Source organism: Microchirus variegatus, assembly GCF_963457635.1.
Source record: "Microchirus variegatus genome assembly, chromosome: 1".
Taxonomy (NCBI): domain Eukaryota; kingdom Metazoa; phylum Chordata; class Actinopteri; order Pleuronectiformes; family Soleidae; genus Microchirus; species Microchirus variegatus.
Window position 1 is genome coordinate 35,242,617 of NC_139802.1, and position 20,648 is coordinate 35,263,264.

The following is a 20,648-nucleotide window of genomic DNA, read 5'->3' on the forward strand; positions in this document are numbered from 1 at the left end:
TGTCCAGTCGTTTGTTTTAATCTGAAGAAATGCTGTAGCTGTGCCTTTAAAACAATCAATATCACTGTGTTACCAACGCCTTTTAAAGTTTTCATCGTTTTCTTGCAGCTATCTTAGTTTTCTTCCTTTTTTGTTTTTATTTCAGCTTTTGCAAAGGACTGAAACTGCACTTTGACAATAATTCGTTTGAGTGGTAGACTCCAGTACAGAGCGACAGTTTTCTCACTCAAAGCTGGTGAAAATATGATACTTCAGGTGCCGTATGAGGCAATAATATGATGACAACTCAAATGGAACTGTGACAAGGCCGGCTGTTCTTTCTGCTTTCATTCTTAGTTGTAGTATTTTATGAATGAGTTACTTCGGCTGTAAACAATGGTGGAGAAGCTGTCTCGCTTATAAACGTTTGCTTTCTTGTGTGATATTACTTTTTCTTTTTGTATTTGATGTATAGTTTAATTCAGTTAACCGTGCATACACTCTTAGAAATAAGGGTTCCAAAAGGTTCATTCTACAAGGGCTGAGGTTCTTCCTGGAACCATCTGCTTCTGAAAAACCCTTTCCTGAAGAAAGGGTTTTTCAAGGGTTCTTGGTAACACTAATGGTTCCAGTAAGAACCATGTTGATCCAGAGAACCCTTTAAAACCCCTTTCCTAAATAAAGGGTTTTACAAGGGTTCTTGGTGGAATCCTCCAAAACCTTTATAAAAAGGTTCTACCTGGAGCCAAAAAGGGTTCTCGGACAAGCTGAAGAACCTTATATGGTTCTACTTAGCAATAATGAAATTAAAAAGAGAATAGAAAATGTGCTGGTTATTTTCTTGATTTAAAAAGACAAACACACAGTATTATACAATATTATTGCAATGGTTTAAATTATTTTGTTACACCGACGAAACCAAAACACAGAAAAAGCACAGGCTTGTGCAACTTCTTTTGTGCCATACTGTGCCATAGATTATACTTTCAGACATGACCATGAAAGCATTGTCAGCCTTTTTTGAAGTGTTGACCGTTAATGCAGTTTTTACCTTGTACACAAAAATAAAAAGTAGTTTCAGTAAATGTTCAGTATTTGTTGTCTCATTTAATTGTTGTTGTTGTGTTTTTTCCCCAATGAGGAATGGGGTAAGTATTCACGGAGTAGTTTCTTTTGGATCCTCACAGGGTTCAATCAATGTTCGATGTAAGTTGAACAACTGAATAATAAATACTGTACAGTATGTAATCATAATGAGGCACCTATGTCTTTGTGTTACCTGCGCTTTTTTGGGTCCTTATCAGCAGTTCTTCAGTTCTTCTGTTCCTACAAGGTCATAAAGATCAGATGGAAACATCCTCCGGTCAAGGAAGTACTGTAACAAAGTACAGTTAATACAATTATGTGTGATTTCATGCAGCACTTATTTTTTATTTTGATGCATGTTATCCTCGCCTTGACTTTAGATGGCTGAAAAACTGAAATGAAGAAGACCATAATGAAATAATATATGGAAAAAAATGGAACGAGGAGAGAAAAGAAGATGTTTTTTTTGTTTTTTAATCCTAAGGAAAGTGGGAGGGGTTAGCAAACATCATACAGGCAGATGTGATTACTGTCAGCAGGAGAAAACAATCCAGCATATTTTAATCCTATGTCAAAAATGTCAAATATTAGAGACATTATGATTCCAAATTTAAGCGATATTAATATAGTTTACTCTAAAAGACATATTACAAAATAACTTGAATCAATGTTATCAAATATTATATCAGTTTCTTACAACAACACAATTGATTGAGAATATATAGATTTGGATTCAATGAATATATACGTAGTTTATTAATAATACAATTCTTTTTACTGTATTTTATTTTGTATTTTTTCCTCAACAATCATTTTCATTCACACTCCAGACCAGGTGGTGGCGGTAATGCGCCAAATCGTTGTTTGCCAACCACAATAAAGCCTCAAAGCTACAGAAGAAGAAGAAGAAGTAGAAACTTCCGGTAACAGACAACATGGCGTTCAATTTCGGCGGCGCTGCGGGAACCACGGCAACAAGTACGGACGTTTTTCTTCAAACTGATAATATTTAATAAACTTCTCTGTATTTATTGTTAAAATATGGTGACTTTGGCGTGTGTCTGTGTTTAAGTGATGCGTGTAAATAATCACCTGATGGCTCACGTGAAGCTCATGTAGCATGACAGCACGACAGTGGGGTTTAACACCATGTGAAATGTTCACCGTCAAGTGAAAAACTCGTTCACTGTTTATTCTGACGTGTTTGAATTTTAACCAGATTAGTTAATGTTCATGTGTCTTTAGTGCGTTGTAAGAATGTGACCTGCTGGCTTTACAAATGTAAACATGCAGTAGTTTCTTAGCACAATGACACAAGATTTAAGGCTTGAATCAGCCAAGATAACTGGAAAATTAAGCTGTTTAAGCTTTGCCTGTCATTGTGAGCTAACATTTATTATTGATTTCAACAATCGGCTCTCTCTGTGCTCTTGTAAAGGTGCCCCTGGGTTTCCATTTGGGTCATTTGGCGCAAAGACAACAGCATCGACAGCTTTTGGCTTTGGCTCCCCAGCCACCACCACCACTGCGTCGTCCGGATTCGGCAGTAAGTCCAGATCCACATCCTCCTGCACACTTATGTTCCTTTGCATGCATAAAGCGACAGCACACACTTTCCCTAGCTTTTTCTAGGTAAACAACTGCCTATGGTTTTCTCTATAGCACTCACAGCCCCTGGTTTTGGGGCAGCCACCACCACCGCTGCTGCTGCTCCAGCCACAGGATTTAGTTTTGGCTCCACCAACACTGGTAAGATACGCTGGTTATAAATGGTAATGGTTATTTTTTTAAGCTGTGTCTTTTTTTTAAGGTGCTTGATCACTATGTTTGGAGTTGATATATTCATTTTATGCCTGATTTCCTGACCTCCATATCATTCTCTCTTTCTTGCTGCCTTCCCTGCGCTGGTCGCAGGATTTGGGGGGCTTGGAGCTGGAAACACCATGGCTGGTGGGTTTAGTTTTGGGGGGTTTGGTTTAAATACCAACCCAGCAGCGGTCAGCTTTAATGTGGGGTGCTTTGGTACAGCAACCACCACTGGCACTGTTTTCAGTTTTGGTAATAGCCTGGCTAGCACAGGTAGAAGACCTTTAATTGACTATTCAGTACAGTCTGTGTCTGTAAACGCACATTTTCATCCATGTTCACATCTCTGTGGTGCAGTACTTCTTCATCTCATGTTGAGATTTTTTCACGTGTTGTATCGTTTTCATTTGCACGAGGAGACAATGTTTTGAATTATACACTCGTTTCATGTGATTGCTATATGAAGTCAGTAAATGTTTACCTTACATGAAAGACAGAAGCACAGAGGTTAATGGGAACACAACTCACTTTTCCTCCTGTGAATAAATTGAGTGGTCATGATTTTCTCCTCTTTTATCTCTTAATGTCAAATAATCAGTTATTTAATTCTGTCATCCCCTTGCATGGCTTTTTTCTAATTCAGTTTTTGTTTGCTCTCTTTTTAGGCACGTTTGGTGGCTTTGGGCCAACGACAACAACTGCAGCGGCAGGGTCCACGTTTAGCTTTGCCACTCCCGCCAACGCCACAGGTCAGCTGCCTTCACTTTTAACTAGACACAAACGTTTGTCTTTTGTTCAAAATTGAGAATATGTCCACAACACTTTTTTGAATTGCAAAAGAGAGATCGGTGGTTTTGGTTCTGAATAAAAACTGTTTAATTCATTCACTAAAGTGAAAGTGCTTTTTCATGATGGCATGATAATCATCTTTTTGGAGACTGCCTTAAAAATGTAAATTCAACTCGGCTCTGCTTTGTGTTTCACTTTAAATTGAACTTGATGAAATATCTACCGTATTTTCCGCACTATAAGGCGCACTTAAAAGCCTTTTATTTTCACAAAAAACGACAGTGCGCCTTATAATTCGGAGCGCCTTATATATGGATCAATTGGTAAAGTTTGACTTTATCTGTTTTGTTGACATTCCCTTTAGCACAGCTCCATCTAGTGGATGCATAACGCAACCCCAGTCAAACGTTTGACTGCAATATCTTCTATTCTATGCGCCTTTTAATCCGGTGCGCCCTATATATGAAAACATTTCTAAAATAGGACATTCATTGAAGGTGCGCCTTATAATCCGGTGCGCCTTTAGTGCGGAAAATACGGTACTGAAATGAAAAGTTGCTCTTAAAACCCAACAAATCAAATAACTCTTACTATAACTTACTTCCTCATACTCGTACTCTGTGTAAATTCTTCCACAAGATGCCTCCCTCATTCCACCACAATATACCTGTACGCCAATGCCAGATTCTGGTCATCATCATGTTTATGGAGTCTGTGGATATTTTGCCAACTGTTTTTGGCACGTGTTTCTGTTCCAGGAGGCCTTTTTGGTAACACACAGAACAAAGGCTTTGGATTCTCCAGTGGACTTGGCACTGGGGCTGCTCCTGGGACAACTGGATTTGGGACTACATTAGGAACAACTGGTCTTGGTGGTTTCGGAGGCTTTAACATCCAGTCAACTCAGCCACAGCAAGGTGAGAGTTAATATTTCAGGATAACCATTTAAGACCCGTTCCGATAAGGCATTAACTGTAGGGACTGTCCAGAGTGTGTCAGTCATCCAATCATGTTCGGATTGTGTCTCCGCCTGCAACAAAAGATAATTTTCTTGAATAATTGAGTACTTATTTCGTCCGTAAAGTGTTCAGTGTTCCTCAAACTTCGAAATTATGATGTTTTCAAATGACTTGTTTTGTACACAAACCAAAATGATTAAATTTTAATGGAAATAAATAAATTAAAAAATCACAGTCGAGGAGCTGAAAAATCAGAAAGTGAGTTTTAATTTTTGAAACTAATGGATCGATTATCAAAATGACAACTGACAATTAATGTAGTAATCGATTCATAATCGAATAGTCACTGCAGCCCTGTGTACGCTACCGGTCAAAAGTTCAGGGTCACTCAGAAATCCTTATTTTTGAAGAAAAGGCACTTTTTTCAATGAATATAACATTAAATGAATCAGAAATACACTCTTTACATTGTTAATGTGGGAAACGACTATTCTAGCTGCAAACATCTGCTTTTTAATGGAATATGTAAGCAACCATCTCTCCAGTGTTCTAATGGTACATTGTGTTTGCTAATCGCGTTAGAAGGCTAGTGGATGATTAGAAAACCCTTGTGCAATGATGTTAGCAACAGTTTTGCTGGTTCTTTAACGAAGGGGCAAAATTATTATTTTGAATAAAAGCACACATACTACACATATTTTCTGCTTAATCTGTTTGTTCTAGATCAAGATGGTGTCTTTTTTTTCAAACATAAACAATTCATGTTATGCCATTTTGCCTCCAGAGGGCAACAGCAAGCTGGAAATGACGGATGCATGTTTCAGTGGTATTAATCTAGCAATGTGTTAAAAGTTGGACATCACACACAGACAGCTGTTGAAAATTGATTTTAAAAGTAGTTTTCTTCTTAGAAAACTGATTAAAATGTTTCAGAAGTGGTAACTTTACCTTCCTTCCTCATACCAGGAGGCTTGTTTGGTCAGCAGGCCCAGCAGACTCAGCCCACCCAGCTTTACCAGCAGGTCACTGCTCTGTCGGCTCCCACCTTGTTGGGAGATGAACGCGACTCCATCTTGGCTAAATGGAACCAGCTGCAGGCTTACTGGGGCACTGGCAAGGGCTTCTACAGCAACAACAACCCTCCCGTGGACTTTACCCAGGAAAACCCATTCTGCAGGTTCAAGGTAAAAAGCCAGAGTTTATTAGAGAGATTAAACGTTTTGTTTGCCTCATGTGATGTTGAATAGTTGCCTGTTTTGTCTTTCTAGGCTGTGGGCTATAGCTGTGTCCCAGTGAGTAAGGATGAGGATGGGTTTGTAGTCCTGATTGTCTGCAAAAAGGAAGCAGATGTGCGCGCGCAGCAGCAGCATCTGGTGGAGTCTCTCCATAAGGTGCTGGGAAACCACCAAACAATCACTGTCAATGTAGATGGTGTCAAAGCGCTGCCAAATGACCAGTAAGTGTCCATATCACATGTCATACTACATACTCCCTAATGTAGAAATGTAGGGGATATTTAGCTGGAGGAAATTGTATAATTTATCAAAATAAGTAAAAGAATCTTCTGTTCCTCAGGACAGAGGTGATCATTTATGTGGTGGAGCGCTCCCTTAATGGCACCTCCAAGCGGATTCCCGCCACCACACTTTTCAATTTTCTGGAGCAGGCCAACATTAAAGTGCAGCTAACGCAGATTGGAGTGGCCATGTCTGTCACGCGTACAGAACTGTCCCCAGCACAACTCAAACAGCTGCTGCAGAATGCTCCCGCAGGTATGGGTGCATGCTTTGTTTTTGGCGCGGACTTCGACAAATTGTTGTGACTTTTATCTCCTTGAATTGTATCTAAGATGTCATCTTTGCCTTTTAGGGGTGGACCCTATCATTTGGGAACAGGCCAAGGTCGACAACCCTGACCCAGAGAAGTTAGTCAGTTTAAAGTATTTTCCTAGACAATGGTGTATTATTGATGTGGGGAGAACACTAGAGACTAGATGTAACACCTTTTATTCTCTCAAATAATCAGAGCATGTGCTTCCAGGCTTGGGTATAGTTCACAAAAAAGCGATGTAATTAAAAAACCTGCAGTTTGTCAATGAGAGTCTTTTCATGTTGCCCTCAGGTTGATCCCAGTACCTATGGTAGGTTTTAAGGAGCTTCTTTGTAGGCTGCAGATCCAGGAGCAGATGACAAAACAGCATCAGACCAGAGTGGATGTAAGTGAAAACACTGCTGCTGCTGTTTCATGTCTTGGTTCTGTAAATAAGTGTCATCAGAGTCCTCTTTACATCAGCAAAGCATATATTTTGCTTTAACTCAATATCATTATAATAAAATACCTTACATTTGGTAAAAAAAACCAAATGGTTCAACCAGGGCCTTTCTGTGTGAAGCTTGCATGTTTCCTCTCTCTGTATGGGTTTTCACTCATTCACTTGGTCACATGTGGCATTACAGATAATCTCTAATGATATCAGTGAACTGCAGAAGAACCAAGCGACCACAGTTGCAAAGATTGCCCAGTACAAGAGGAAACTGATGGATCTCTCTCACAGGGTGCTTCAGGTAGCTGCCTCATTTTGTCTGACCTTTTTCTTAAAGTAGTTAAATTAGTTGTTTTGGCCATGGTCTGAATATTTCCTACAGTTTGAATGAATGCCCTGGCACTGTCTGCACCCCCCCCCCCCCCTTTATCTTTCGTGCTTCAATAATTCTTTCATACTTTCTACTCCTTCTCTTCCTTAACGTTCTCTGTTTTTGGGGGGGGCAGGTGCTGATTAAACAGGAGATTCAGAGGAAAAGCGGTTATGCCATCCAAGTGGACGAGGAGCATCTCAGGGTGCAGCTGGACACGACTCAGTCTGAACTCAATGCCCCCACACAGTTCAAGGCAAGTACATCCAACCTGAAACTGTTACAAGTGCACACTCCCTCGAGTCCTTGTGTTTTCCATTTATCGAATGAACCCGACCTCAGGGTGAAAGAGCTCAACTGAATGTTTGAAAGTTTATGTTTAAAGGCTTAATCGGCCAAGGACTCAAATTTAAATAAAGTCTAATGAAGAGCATGACTGATCGGCACTTGGAATTATAGATTAGGAATTGTGGTATTGTTTTTAGAATTTTCATAGTTTAAATATTAAGAAATGTCCTTTAGAATCAGTTCATTGTCAAGAGTTCACACCAGGCTAACTCAGTTTAGCAGTGCTTAGGGTGTGCTCGTAAAGCGAAATGGCTTTACTGTGGCTGAACACAAAGAAGCGCCCACAAAAAGTTTCAGGATTCTACTGCCAGAAAAGTATTTTAGCAGTTTGACAGTATAAATACTTCCCGTCACCCCCCCTGCTGCCGGTGTATGTACACATGTGCTCCCTCAAGTCAGGTCTGATAGTATTGCTTGACAGATCCTGTTTTCAGATGGACACAACATACAAACAATGCTACACTGTTTTTATTCAGGAAGACCAAACATCACGCACTGCAGCTTTAATTATTACACTGATGAATTAGGTTCAACCATCACAATCTATTTGTTGGGATTCAATTCTATTTCTGAAATCGTAGACTACGATTTCTTACATTTTTGAACAGTCTACTACTTGCCAAATATTCAAGTATTTGTGTTTTCTTATCTTTCAGGGCCGTTTGAATGAATTAATGTCCCAGATCCGGATGCAGAACCACTTTGGAGCTGTGCGATCAGAAGAGCGCTACAGTGTCGATGCAGATCTGCTGAGAGAAATCAAACAAGTAAGCATAGCAATAACAATTAACAATATGTTTTGTTTTTGCAGCGCGTTGTGTAGTTTCTCGGCGCGGTCTGTATTCATGAAACTTTGCATGACTGATGCAAAACAACTGAGCACCTGTGACAAAGGAATTTCTTGTGGTATCAACTAGTCATTCATCAGGAGTGTTGTGTTCGTGGGAGGGAAGGAAAACTGGAGTTGGCAACTAGTAAAGTAATATTTGGTGAGAATTTACTGATTATGTGACCAGTCACAGGCGCTCGGTTGTTTTTTTTTTCTTTTGTGGTGTCTTGATAAATACACATTTTACAAGATACTGTACTGTGGAATGATGATTTAAAAAAAAAAAAAAAAAATAGATGTTAAACTCGACTTCTCTTTCACTTTTAGCACTTGAAGCAGCAGCAGGAGGGTTTAAGTCATTTGATCAGTGTCATCAAAGATGACTTGGAGGACATCAAACTTATAGAGCACGGACTGAGTGACAGTGGACACATGAGAGGAGGCATCCTGAGCTGAGTCCACACCACCACTAAACCCACATGCTCTCACTCATACAGTCTCATGGAAAAAGGGCATTTTTGCCTCATAAGAAAAGTCACCATATTGATTTGTTAGCAAGAGCATCTGATCGTATTTGCTAAACAGACCGGTCTGTTGTTATAAGTCCTTTATCACCATTGTGACAGATTGATCGGGAAGGACAGGCCTGCCTATGTATAGCAGCTTAATGGAAACACACGGTCTAATAATAGCTGGCTTTCTTTATGTCGGATCAGATTATGGATGCATACCAGGCGGCATGTAAACAGGTTGTGTGACTAAGCGTGTCATGATTGAATACATTGTAAATACATCTTTGTATTTCTTTTTTATGCTGTAGGAATATTATTAAAATTTCATTTAAATTTAAAACAAGTTTTTCGCCCGCTTCTCTTTCCTTTTTAAAAGCGTGTGCCACAGTCAAGGTGACGTCAACTCATTGTCGCGATCCCGGTGTTTACATCTTCACGCTGGCCCTTTCCTACATCTCATCAAATTACGGCTTGAGTTGATAGGATTCATGCCCTGGATTCATATCCCAAGGATGAAATACTGATTAACAGATTAACAGCAGCTTTCAGACAGATTATATCCCCTCGTGCGGACAGTCACACATACCTAAGGGTATGAATTAGATATTGGTTTTGAGAACACAAATGGAAGTTGTGTTCTTGCCTACACATTTGATACAGAATAGGACATTATAAACGGTTAGAGTCGATAAATTACACACCTAACTGATGGGTTAATAGTCACAGAAATCACAGTAATTGATTAAACACAAGGTTTGCAACTATTTTATCATACACATTAACTCATTTTTTGTAGCCAATTTTTAAAGGACACTTGAAAAGCATTGTTTATTTTAGAACGGACAGATAAAAATTAATCAAAGTAAATGCAGCTGCACCTAGATTACCCAAACAGCAACAGAGATGTGTTATATTAGGAGTAGCTAACGTAGCACACTGTGCTAAGCCAATTTCTTGTATCAGGTTTTATGTACCGTAGCTGTCACATATGCAGTGTGATATGATTTTGTTGTGTAAAATGAGAGCACTGTCTTTAACAGGGTGTCCACGAGGTCTTAAAAAGTATTAAAAGTTCATAAATCAATTTTGGGAAAATGAAGGCACTTAAAAAGTCTTAATCACGATTTCATGAAGTATTACATTTTGTGCATTGAGTTTGAATGCAAAAAGTATGCATGAATGTATGTATTTATTTTTCCTCCCTGCGTTTGTTAAACAACAATGCGCAGGCATGCTCGCCCTGTAAGACACGCATGTACACAAGACGTTACGCATCTTGCGACATCGACTCATCAGCAGCAGCTGCGCTGTCTGGAGCAGGGAGGTGGGAGTGAAGAGGCTGTCCTCACGGTGGGTGAGACATTTTCACACGGTTCACCGCAGCACATGGTGTTATACTGAAACGATACTGAAAAGTCGGTGTCCATTCACCAATATGCCAGCACATTTATTTTTGCGTTAGCATGCTACTACTTTGCGGCTAACTTGGCGAACCTGTTTCCAAAGGTAAGCTAGCAGCTACGATTAGCATTAGCATAGGGCTAACATACAAACAAAATAAAAAAATAAAAAATACAAACACTGTACAACCTCATTAGGCACAACGCAAATGTTTTCATTTACGATTAGCATAGCTAGATGATGAGATGTCAGCCACGCCAGTTTGTATTATGTTAGCCTTACCTTATCATGCATTACCATAACTGATACATTTTCTTCAGCTCCCACTATATGAATACATACTTCCTAAGGGTTCTGCACTAGTATACCCTGATTTTAACAAGCTCTTTAGCCATAGAAGACGAAAGACAGAGTGACAAATGAGGTATTTTATTATCCATTGTATGTATCAGTGAGTTGTATGCAACCAAAATAGATTAAACGTCTGGTATAAAGTGTATTGTACAAAACAAGAAAGCAAACATAGACGCAACAACAAGTCTAAGAGGTAGATAAAATCTAGTTTATATTCCATAGAGCACTCCCTCAGGTTACGCAGCTGAGATACTACTGACCATTTTCATTTTCTACAGACCAGTATTTCCATGCAGTTGTTGTCTACGCAGCAGCTACAGCTCCTGGTCCAGAGTCTCAGCTGTGTGCCGATGGATCCACCAGCCGAAAAGCTTCCAGGAACTCATTGATGTCGATGCTGCCGTCCTTGTTAAAGTCAATACTCTGAGCCAGGTCTGCGATGGCCTCGTCGCTGATCTCTGTTTTAAGATGTGAACACAGGAGCTTCCAGGTCTGTCGGAACTCCTCAAAAGAGATCAGACCTGCACGGCGCCACAGAGGAAGAGAATTCATTGCATATATGCGTTTTATATTCTTAACCACAGAACTGAATCAATAGGGTAGGAAAAAGCCCAGACGGGCACTGAAAGTGTGTCTGAGAATTATGCGAAGCTGTTCACTGACCGGAGCGATCTGTGTCTATGATTCGAAAGATTGTTTCCAGGTTGGAGTGGTTCCTGTACATCGTCTCCAGGATGCTGGTGTCAGATATCTATAGAGGACAGGACAAATCGATAAGGTTTTTTGCAACTCTGTGCGTCTGGGATAGTGAGATGGGACGAGTCTGACCTCTAGACTGCGCTCGGTGATTGAGAGCTCCCTTATCCACTGCTGGTAGTCCACCGTGCCGTTCTGCACGCTGTTGACAAGCTGAGGGCGCAGCACTCTCCAGGGCAGACTCAGCTTCAGCACACTCTCTGTGGCACTGGCCCAGTCCCTCAGACAGATCGTTCCTGATACAGAGAGAGAGAGAGACAACCTGATGACACATCCTTCAGCCACTTCTTTAGATTCACCTGTTCAACTGCTTGTAAATGCAAATTATTGAAAATCATCACACGGCGGCATGAAGGACTCAAGGTAACCATCTATGACATCACCCACAATAATATGAACTCTGGTTTTGAAACATTGAGATATGACTGGCACCATGTTGCATCATTTGTCACTTTATTGTCTATTTTCCTTTAAACGGCCTTCATTTACAAAACTTGACCTGAAACTAGAGATGGAGAATCCCAACTCTTCTAGAAGATGTTATGCTCTTTTTGCAATCAGCAGAGTCACCTCAAGGTGAGCAAACAGAAGACCACACTGGACACTTTATTGGTTACACAAAGTACCTTATAAAAACTGACAGACGACAACTCGACTGTGTTTGTGAATATGTTGCACCTGTGTTGTTAGGATCAAACTCCTGGAAGGCACTGATGAGATCTGACTTATGCACAAAGAGCTGTTTCCTCAGAGCTCGCAGAGCTGATCTCTCCGTCCACCCAACACTGGTGTGAGGTAAAAAAAAAAAAAAAAAAGTTTGCACAATTTACACAATATAACTTGTAATAACAGAAATGAACAGTGACAGTTTTCACCTTTGTCTCAGGGTGAGGTCTCTGCACGTCTGGCTGGCCTGATACTGACTGAAGTGTGGGATCAGATCGGGGCCTATTCTGATGTAGGCTCCTCTGTTGCTGCCCACCTCATAGTAGTTAGATGCTGAAAATATAGTCAGCACCTGAATGCATCAGAGGACAATATGTGAATTTGCTAAACAAAGTGACCGTGCTCTTTCTGCTATCAGATGACAGTTCTGCTTTCAGTGTGTTGTGTGACTGCATTCACCCTGCGGTTGTGGCAGAACTCGTAGCCGTCCTGTTTGCACTCATGGGAGCGAATGAGAAGCTGCAGGTTGTGTCTCCCCAGCACTGCCTCTGTGACATCAGGCCCCCAGTAGCAGCCTCCACCTCGCACGTTGTTGGGAATGCAGCCGTTTTGGGGCATGGGGTCACTCCATAACACATCCACTATCTGGGTGAGTGACAAAAAAAATGATTCAAAAGAACACAACTAAAAATGTGTTCTTTTTGGAACAGCCAATGAGATTTCTTTGATTTTCTGTCATTTACCTGCTTCCACTCATCTGTCTCCGTGGTTGCTTCACACTCAGGGTCTGAGTCGGAGTCAGACCTCTGCTGCTCTCCATAGGTCTGGTCAAACCCAGCCAGCCTGCGCCTCCTCTTCAGCTCCTCTTCCAGTGTCCAACTGAGCTGACCGCTCACTGGCAGGTTGTGCAGCGAGCGGCGCGGAAGCTCACACCTCTGAGCTGTCGCCGAACTGTCGTGACCCAGAGAACACACTCGCCGGTGGCCTCCCGCTGGTCCGCCAGCATTTCTGTTATTGTTCCGAGTCCTGCTGCTGTTGACTGCACAGTGGCTCGGCTTAGAAGGCCTGAGGGCCGACACATACTGCACACATTAAAAAAAAAAAAAAAAATTAAAACACATTTGCTTCACACAAACAACACGTTGGACTGATGCTGACGACCTCTCTTACTTTGTGTCTGTCCACGCGGGCTATTGTGTGGAGGTCTGTCTTGTTTGAGATTCCTCCGTGCACAATCAGGATCTTGCCATCGATCACCGTGGCCAGAGGCATCCAGCTGAAGATCTCCTGGAGAAGTTGAAGGATCTTCTTGCCATGCATCTGCAGACGACAGTTAAGTTTCATAAATAGTAGTCGTAGTAGTAGTAGAGTTAGGTGTTGTTGTTATAAGCCTCATGTCTTACTCCTTATTCCTCATGTCTTATAGTAACATTTTAATATTTAGCTTAGTGGCTTTTAGAGCTGACCCTAACCCTAAATTAATGGTCAACTATTTTGATGGTCAATGATTCAGTTTGAAGCTTTTTTCATTATTTAAACAGGATTTCTGATTGTTTTAGCTTCTTAAATGTGATTATTTTCTTTTGTTTCTTTGCTCCACATAACAAAGAGATCATTAAAACTGAATCATTTTTGGTTTGTGGACAAATCAAGACATTTGAGGACAATTTATGGACCAAACGATTAATCGAGAAAATAATCGTTATTTGCAGCTCTTTAAGGATGTCAGTGATGGCAAAAAATAATCCAACATTAAAGGTTCAGTGTGTAACATTTGAGAAGGTTTCTTGGCAGAAATTCATTATATTGTATACAGTAGTGTATAATTGCTTTTAAATAAATATTTCTTTTTTGCAACCTTAGAATAACCCTCTTATATGTTCACATATATAGTTGCCTTGTGGGAAAGGGAGGTTGAGCAGAGGAGTCCTCTGTTTGCTGCTGTCTCACGATCTGTCTCTGGGGTCACACTCTGGACAGATCGCCGGTCCATCACAGGACCACATCGAGACGAACAACCATCCACTCTCGCACTGACTCACACCTACAGTCCATTTTAGATTGTTCAATTTGCCTAATTCCCAAATCTGCATGTTTTTGGACTGTGAGCAAACTGGAGAAAACACACGCAAACTCCATGCAGAAAGGCCTTGATTCTGGCAGAGTCTCGAACCTGGGTTTTCTCACACTAGATGTTACTAATGCTTACACACTGGACCTTTAATGGTTGGATTGTCATGAGGTTTGATAAGAGCCAAAGTTTGGGTCTTTTTACATTATGACTTTGGTTCCTTCAGACTTTTTATCAAAGACCATCATCTGCTCTGTCTGGTGCTTTATGACCAAATATCTGCAAAAGTAATGGCTTCAACAATTCCTGAATATTCTGTGCAAGTTGGCATATCTTATATCTCCAAATCAGAAATGTGCTGGTGCCAGCTCTGACACCACAGCCCATCTTAGCCACAAGTGTATATCCCCCATCCTTCCCTTGAATTATCTTTTCTATCAGAAAAAGATAATAATTTGTGTTTGCAAACGTTTTCAGAGCAGTAGAGCATGAGATGAATATGTTTGGCTTTAGAGAAGTAAAATGTAGTATTGTAGGTTAAAGGTGCATTATGTAATAAATCTAAAGCAACTGGTCATAAAATCCTCCTAATATGTCACAGAGACTCAGGAATAATGTTCATATAACAAACTGAACTCACCAACAACAACAGCACAGCCAAAATATTTGCATTAAAAAAAATATTTTGCAGACTGAAAATCATGTTTATGTTTTGAAATCATGTTTCAGCATGTCGCGCCACCTACCGCCGTCTACCAATCATTGCAGTCAGTAGAGTCTCAGCTGCCGAGCAACCACGGGTTGCCAGTTGCGTTAAAAAACGAAACCTAAAAGACCTCGGTATTTTGAATTTGAATGTAGTAACCGTTTTTGGCCACATTTTTGCATATGGCACCTTTAAGACTTACCCTGTATTTCCCCAGTACTTCTTTAGTGAAACCATATCTGGAGGAAACACAGTTAATAAGCAAGTTACTAAATTTGAACAGAACACATCAATAAAAAGCAATCACACCCAGGCAGAACGATCCACTGAGTAGGATTAATACACTGGAAATATCATGCATGTACCTCATGTTAACAATGTGGTCCTCATGGTTCCCTCTGTTCAGATGAACGTCGTTGGGGTAAACCAGCAGGAACCCAAACAGGATGAGCAGCAGCTCTAACGAGTTTTTGCCCCGATCCACAAAATCTCCATTGAAGACGTACGGTCTCTCAGAGGACGGCAAACCATTCTGGACAAATAAAGTTCAAGGTGTTAATTAACATAAACATCAATAACTGATAATATGGCGATGTGCATGTTGTTAATACCTTATAGAATATCAACAGCAGGTCCTCAAGGTGCCCGTGTAAATCTCCTGTGTAGGAATATACATTAATGGTGTTAATATTTTTGGTAGATGTGGCGCCGTGGCTTAATGTTTCCAGGTCGGCTAGATTTACCGCATATAGTAATCTCCTTTGTGTGGCAGGTGGAGACATGATTGATGTTTGTAAGAACTCGTAGAAGTCTCCAAGTCTCTCCAAGAAGCTGCAAAACATACCGAGCATGGAGCTGCTACTGGGGGAAAAGAGAACAGGTATGAATAGGCAGTGCCAGATAAAGAGGCAACAAATAGAAACATGTGCTACTTCTCTGAATGTGTGCCTACTTGTTTGTGCTTGAAGGCCTCCACCAGCTTCGACACCCCACAGAAGGTCATAGGGAAGTGAAGATGGAGGCCGGTGTAGCCGTCGGGTACCTCGATGCTCTTGTAGCAAAAATATTTCTCCCACTCTCCGTCGCGACAGGTTTCGTTCTCGGGAAAGATGTGAGAAATGAGGTTCCCTACGTTAAAACCAGAGAGGGAGGGAAAGCTTGTTAAACGTTCCTCAATGGGGGAACTGAGCTCAGATTATCTCACTGTCGGTAATCTAGTGGAATCTACAACAAAGAGTTAATCGGCGTGTTACTTTCACTGCTGGCCGGGGTGAAGTGGTGCATCAGGAAGACAAAGAAGTTGTAGAGCTGCAGGAGGAGATGAGAAGAAGAGTGAGGATGATTCACAGAAAGCAAAGGACAGTTTAGAGTCAGTTTTTCTTGCACACACGCCAGCGAGTGATAGCAAATTTGACCTCTGCATTTAACCCATCCTTTTTATACACAAGACACGCAGAGGACAGGAGCAGTGGGCAGCATTTCTCTACACCCACGGAGCAATGGGGATTGGTTGCCTTGCTCAGGGGGGCACCCATGCTGTGATTTGAACAGATGACCCTCTGGTTACAAGCCCAATTCCTTTCCTCTTGACCATGGGCTGTCTATAGCACAACGAGACGGCGTAGTGGCACGGTGGTCAAAGGACAGCACTGGAGTATTAACTCATTGGCTGCAGCCATTTTCAGCCCCATACTGCCAACGTTTTACAGCATTTTGACTGATTTTCCAAGACCCATAAAACAGTGTGTTCTACATCTATAGCCAATGAGTTAATTTACTCATAATAATAGAACAATGTCAACATGGTGAACTTCAGCATGCTGTGTGCTTCAATGGTCACTGGTCTGTCCAAGGTTCTTTTATATGTTGAATTTGTGTGTTTTCTCTGGGTGCGTAGGTTTCCTACCACCATCAAAACATGTTTTAGGCTAATGCTCCTGTCTCATTGGTTGCCTACTGCTTCTACTTCTACACTCTTAGAAATAAGGGTTCCAACAGGGTCCTTCTCCAAGGGCTGAGGTTCTATCTGGAACAATTTGCTTCTGAAAAACCGTTTCCCAAAGAAAGGTGTTTTTCATTGTGATCCAGAGAACCCTTTAAAACCCCTTTCCTGAATAAAGGGTTTTAAAAGGGTTCTTTGGGGTAACCCTCCAAAAGGGTTCCAGGTGGAACCGTTTATGGTTCTACTTAGCACTTTTATTTCTAAGAGTGTAGGAAGGAGTCTAGTAGAGGATGCGTAAAATGTAGTGGACGATGGGAATTAATAAAGTTACCTCAACTTTAACCTTAGTTATTTGAACATTGTGTTGTGAAATTGTTGTGTTTCTGTGGGAAACTGTGCGTCCTCACCTTAATCTGATCTTGCTCTCCTGCATATTCAATAGATTGGAAGATGTTCCACGTGCACCTGCGTCTGATCTCCAGTCGGGCCACATACTGACGGTACCAGCGCTGGATCAACAGAGCTGCTCTGATGGCTAAGAGACAGAAGAAGAAGGAGATTGACTTGTCTTTCCCATGTGGAGTCCCATGTTTTAATTCACGATGTCAGATCGAGACTGACGGACTCACCAATGGCAGCTTCGCAGGGAGCATTAAATGTGAGTAAACGTTGCAAAAAGTATATAAGTCAATCTGACATTTTGTCGTTGATTTGATTTTAAAACACTGGCTGTTTAAGTCAGATATTTACCTGGAACTGAGAAGCTCACTTAAAATGACAGACAGAAGAAAATGACAGACACATATAGTTACTACAACGAGAACATTTCTTTCAAATCTCAAACATTGCCTTCAATGGTTTTGTCAAAGTTGCACCTCTTTCACACTTCTTCAGCTGTTGTTTTGGTTTTCCCATGCCACATCCCATGACCCTCGGCTGTCTTCACTGCCGGACACAAAGATACTTTAGAGTCTGAGATATCTAACCTTGAGTCAACCAGGGAATAATGAAATATTACACAGTTCAACACATTTTATCTGCTATCAAATTCTCCACATATTTTCACACAAGATAATACAATATTATATTATATTATATAACATTGTAATATATTATATTATATCAAAAATGTTTTTACAATTCTGTAACTACTTAAAATTCCTGGGACTTTTATGACTTAAATGTAAAGATATGTATAGTTAGAATGCATAAAAACGTGTGTGTTGCTAGACTAAAAGCACTGTTGTAATGTTACAAAGTACCAATACTTTGGCAGTCTACTGAAGTACAGTTACTACCAAATAAAATCCGAAGAAGAAGAGTTACACAGGGTTAAGTGTCTTGCTCAAGGACACACAGACTAGCAGACCCAGGAATTAAACCCACAACCTTCCACAATTGCCCTACCACTGAGCTACGATCGCTCACTCTAAACTCAATACTTAAGTACAGTAAATGTCATATACTTTAAGCCTTTTACTTAAGTAATATTCTAAAAAAAAAAGTGCCTTGAACATCTACCAAAGTCTGGTAAGATACTTGTACTTTTACTCAAGTATCCCTTTTAGGTACTTCATACAAGACTGACTAAAAGTGATCAAATGTTTGAACATTGAACATGAACATTATCCACAACAACAACAACAAAACAAAACAAAACAAAACACAGGACTCTTACCTGTCCACTCACACACCTTTTTTTCATCAGCTCAGATTGTCCGGCCACAAATTACCTCACCAACTTTTCCATTTCCCGCACAGCAGCACATGCCCTATAGTGACTGTAACGCTCACGACCATCGCACGCACACTCTCACACACACACACACACACTCGGAGAGACCGGCAAAAGGCTTAGGAACAACACAGCCAGGTGTCTTTGACCGACCTTGTGATCACTCAAACCAAACAAGATGCATGTGGATTAGGATTACACGTTACTACGGCTGGCATCTACGCTGAGTAAACGGATGAGCGCTCTGATAAAGGGCAGCAGGCTGTTTTGGAAGATGGCTGCGTTGGCCTGTGTAAGCAATCTGAGCAGTGAGCTCTGATCCATATATGCAGAAAATATGCAATTTTACTCTGTTATAAACACAGCAGTGGCTCAAGTAAAATTTATGAAAACAGAACTCAAACATGGTCAGAACAGCAGAAGCAGACGGCGGTGTAAACAAACACTGCAATCTTTTTTTTATTATTATTTATTTAACCATTATTTTACCAGGATAATCCCACTAAGATTGCAAATCTCTTTCCCAAGGGCGTCCTGGCCAAGAGGCAACAGCAACAAACACACACATCGGCAAAGACAACTCATCCAAAATTACAATAAGACAAGAACAGGCATTAGAGAGCCCTTCAGAATTTATTTAAAATGATCCAGAGAACACAGATTTTGGAGATTGAGGGTGTTGTGTTGATTGTCTGAATACAAGCACAATACTGTTCTGTTCGTACGAATGTGTGAAAATCATTGCAATCTTCATCTTGAACACTGAAAAAAAACCCTTTGCAAAGGTTCTTTCTTCTATTCATGACTATTTAATCACATAGTGTAACATTGTATAGTTGGTTTGTTGTCCACCAGCATTAATTAAGTTCATGTCACATTCATCAGGCTTTCATTTTGAAAAGTATCTTTCCAGCCTTGCTTCCCACAGGTGTGTTTCCGTACATATCTATCTGGCATTGGCATTTTTTTGAACAACGTTAGATTAAACATGGATGGAAAAGTAGCCAACTCCCCTTGTGTTGTTGAAGTACATTTCAAGAATGGCACCTCTGTTGTCTGGTTGGCACAACACATCTGCATCGTGCATCCTCCACAATCCTTCATCCTTTCCCCTGGAGCAGCTGCCAGTGCTGTGACTCCCAGAGTCGCTCCAACAAGGAAGTCGTGGGAGAGGTCTGCTACTCAAGGACTGATTATTCATGTATGGCAACATGAGGTCGAAAGGCGTTTTAGTGTCCTTCCGTAACCTTGTGAGTACGTGTGTTAATAAATTAAATTAAATAAGAACATGACGATGGTGGAAAGAGTAAGTAAAAGTACCACTATGTTCACAATATTTAAAAAAAAAAAAAAAAAAGTTGCTTGTTTAAAACGTACTCTGGGTAAAAATTACTAAGTTGCTTTAATAACAAGTTTGAGGTTGAGGACAACTCACATGAATTGTTTTTAATTAAAGGCAAACCTTTACAAATTAAAGTGCTGACAAAATGAAATCTGTAAAGATTTAATCTAACAGTCAAGATGGGTCAAAGGTCACAAATGCTTTAACTTTCTCACACACACACCTTAATTAATGCCAATTCACCTGTAATCTGTCCTCACCATTCACCTGTAATCTGTCCTCACCATTCACCTGTCCGCATCATCATTCACCTGTCCTCATCATTCACCTGTCCTCATCATTCACCTTTCCTCATCATTCACCTGTCCTCATCATTCACCTGTCCTCCTCATTCACCTGTCCTCATCATTCACCTGTCCTCATCATTCACCTGTCCTCATCATTCACCTTTCCTCATCATTCACCTGTCCTCATCATTCACCTGTCCTCACCATTCATCTGTCCTCATCATTCACCTGTCCTCATCATTCACCTGTCCTCACCATTCATCTGTCCTCATCATTCACCTTTCCTCATCATTCACCTGTCCTCATCATTCACCTGTCCTCCTCATTCACCTGTCCTCCTCATTCACCTGTCCTCATCATTCACCTGTCCTCCTCATTCACCTGTCCTCATCATTCACATTTCCTCATCATTCACCTGTCGTCATCATTCACCTGTCCTCATCATTC

General features: G+C 40.8%; 2 protein-coding genes across 4 annotated transcripts; one reads left to right on the forward strand and one right to left on the reverse strand.

Annotated features, from left to right (window-relative positions):
* Positions 1 to 1,988: 1,988 nt before the first annotated feature.
* nup54 (nucleoporin 54) lies at positions 1,989 to 9,187 on the forward strand. Of its 3 annotated transcripts, none has more exons than XM_083888123.1 (15): positions 1,989 to 2,043; positions 2,504 to 2,611; positions 2,728 to 2,814; positions 2,980 to 3,144; positions 3,537 to 3,620; positions 4,419 to 4,577; positions 5,586 to 5,803; positions 5,888 to 6,075; positions 6,195 to 6,391; positions 6,489 to 6,543; positions 6,741 to 6,834; positions 7,076 to 7,183; positions 7,389 to 7,508; positions 8,257 to 8,367; positions 8,757 to 9,187. In XM_083888123.1, the coding sequence occupies exons 1-15, from the start codon at positions 2,001 to 2,003 to the stop codon at positions 8,883 to 8,885; spliced, it is 1,866 nt and encodes a 621-aa protein (XP_083744249.1). In that variant the 5' UTR covers positions 1,989 to 2,000; the 3' UTR covers positions 8,886 to 9,187. The 3 variants fall into 3 exon arrangements, with proteins under 3 accessions (XP_083744249.1, XP_083744247.1, XP_083744248.1); XM_083888121.1 differs by having other exon boundaries at positions 2,980 to 3,015; XM_083888122.1 differs by lacking the exon at positions 2,980 to 3,144.
* Positions 9,188 to 11,032: 1,845 nt separating this feature from the next.
* On the reverse strand, positions 11,033 to 17,764 carry ppef2b (protein phosphatase with EF-hand domain 2b; the record flags this gene model as incomplete). Its single annotated transcript, XM_083903106.1, has 16 exons — positions 11,033 to 11,217; positions 11,360 to 11,447; positions 11,525 to 11,688; positions 12,131 to 12,237; positions 12,328 to 12,470; positions 12,578 to 12,763; positions 12,862 to 13,200; positions 13,289 to 13,438; positions 15,098 to 15,134; positions 15,261 to 15,427; positions 15,507 to 15,553; positions 15,639 to 15,753; positions 15,848 to 16,023; positions 16,149 to 16,203; positions 17,245 to 17,372; positions 17,713 to 17,764. 16 exons carry the CDS (start codon positions 17,762 to 17,764, stop codon positions 11,033 to 11,035), a joined length of 2,139 nt encoding a protein of 712 aa, XP_083759232.1.
* Positions 17,765 to 20,648: the final 2,884 nt, after the last annotated feature.

Coding starts and splice junctions, on each gene's coding strand:
- nup54 (XM_083888123.1), top strand. CDS start 2,001: ATGGCGTTCAATTTCGGCGGCGCTGCGGGAACCACGGCAACAA. Junction 2,815..2,979: donor TTTTGGCTCCACCAACACTG/GTAAGATACGCT, acceptor CGCTGGTCGCAG/GATTTGGGGGGCTTGGAGCT. Junction 7,509..8,256: donor ATGCCCCCACACAGTTCAAG/GCAAGTACATCC, acceptor CTTATCTTTCAG/GGCCGTTTGAATGAATTAAT.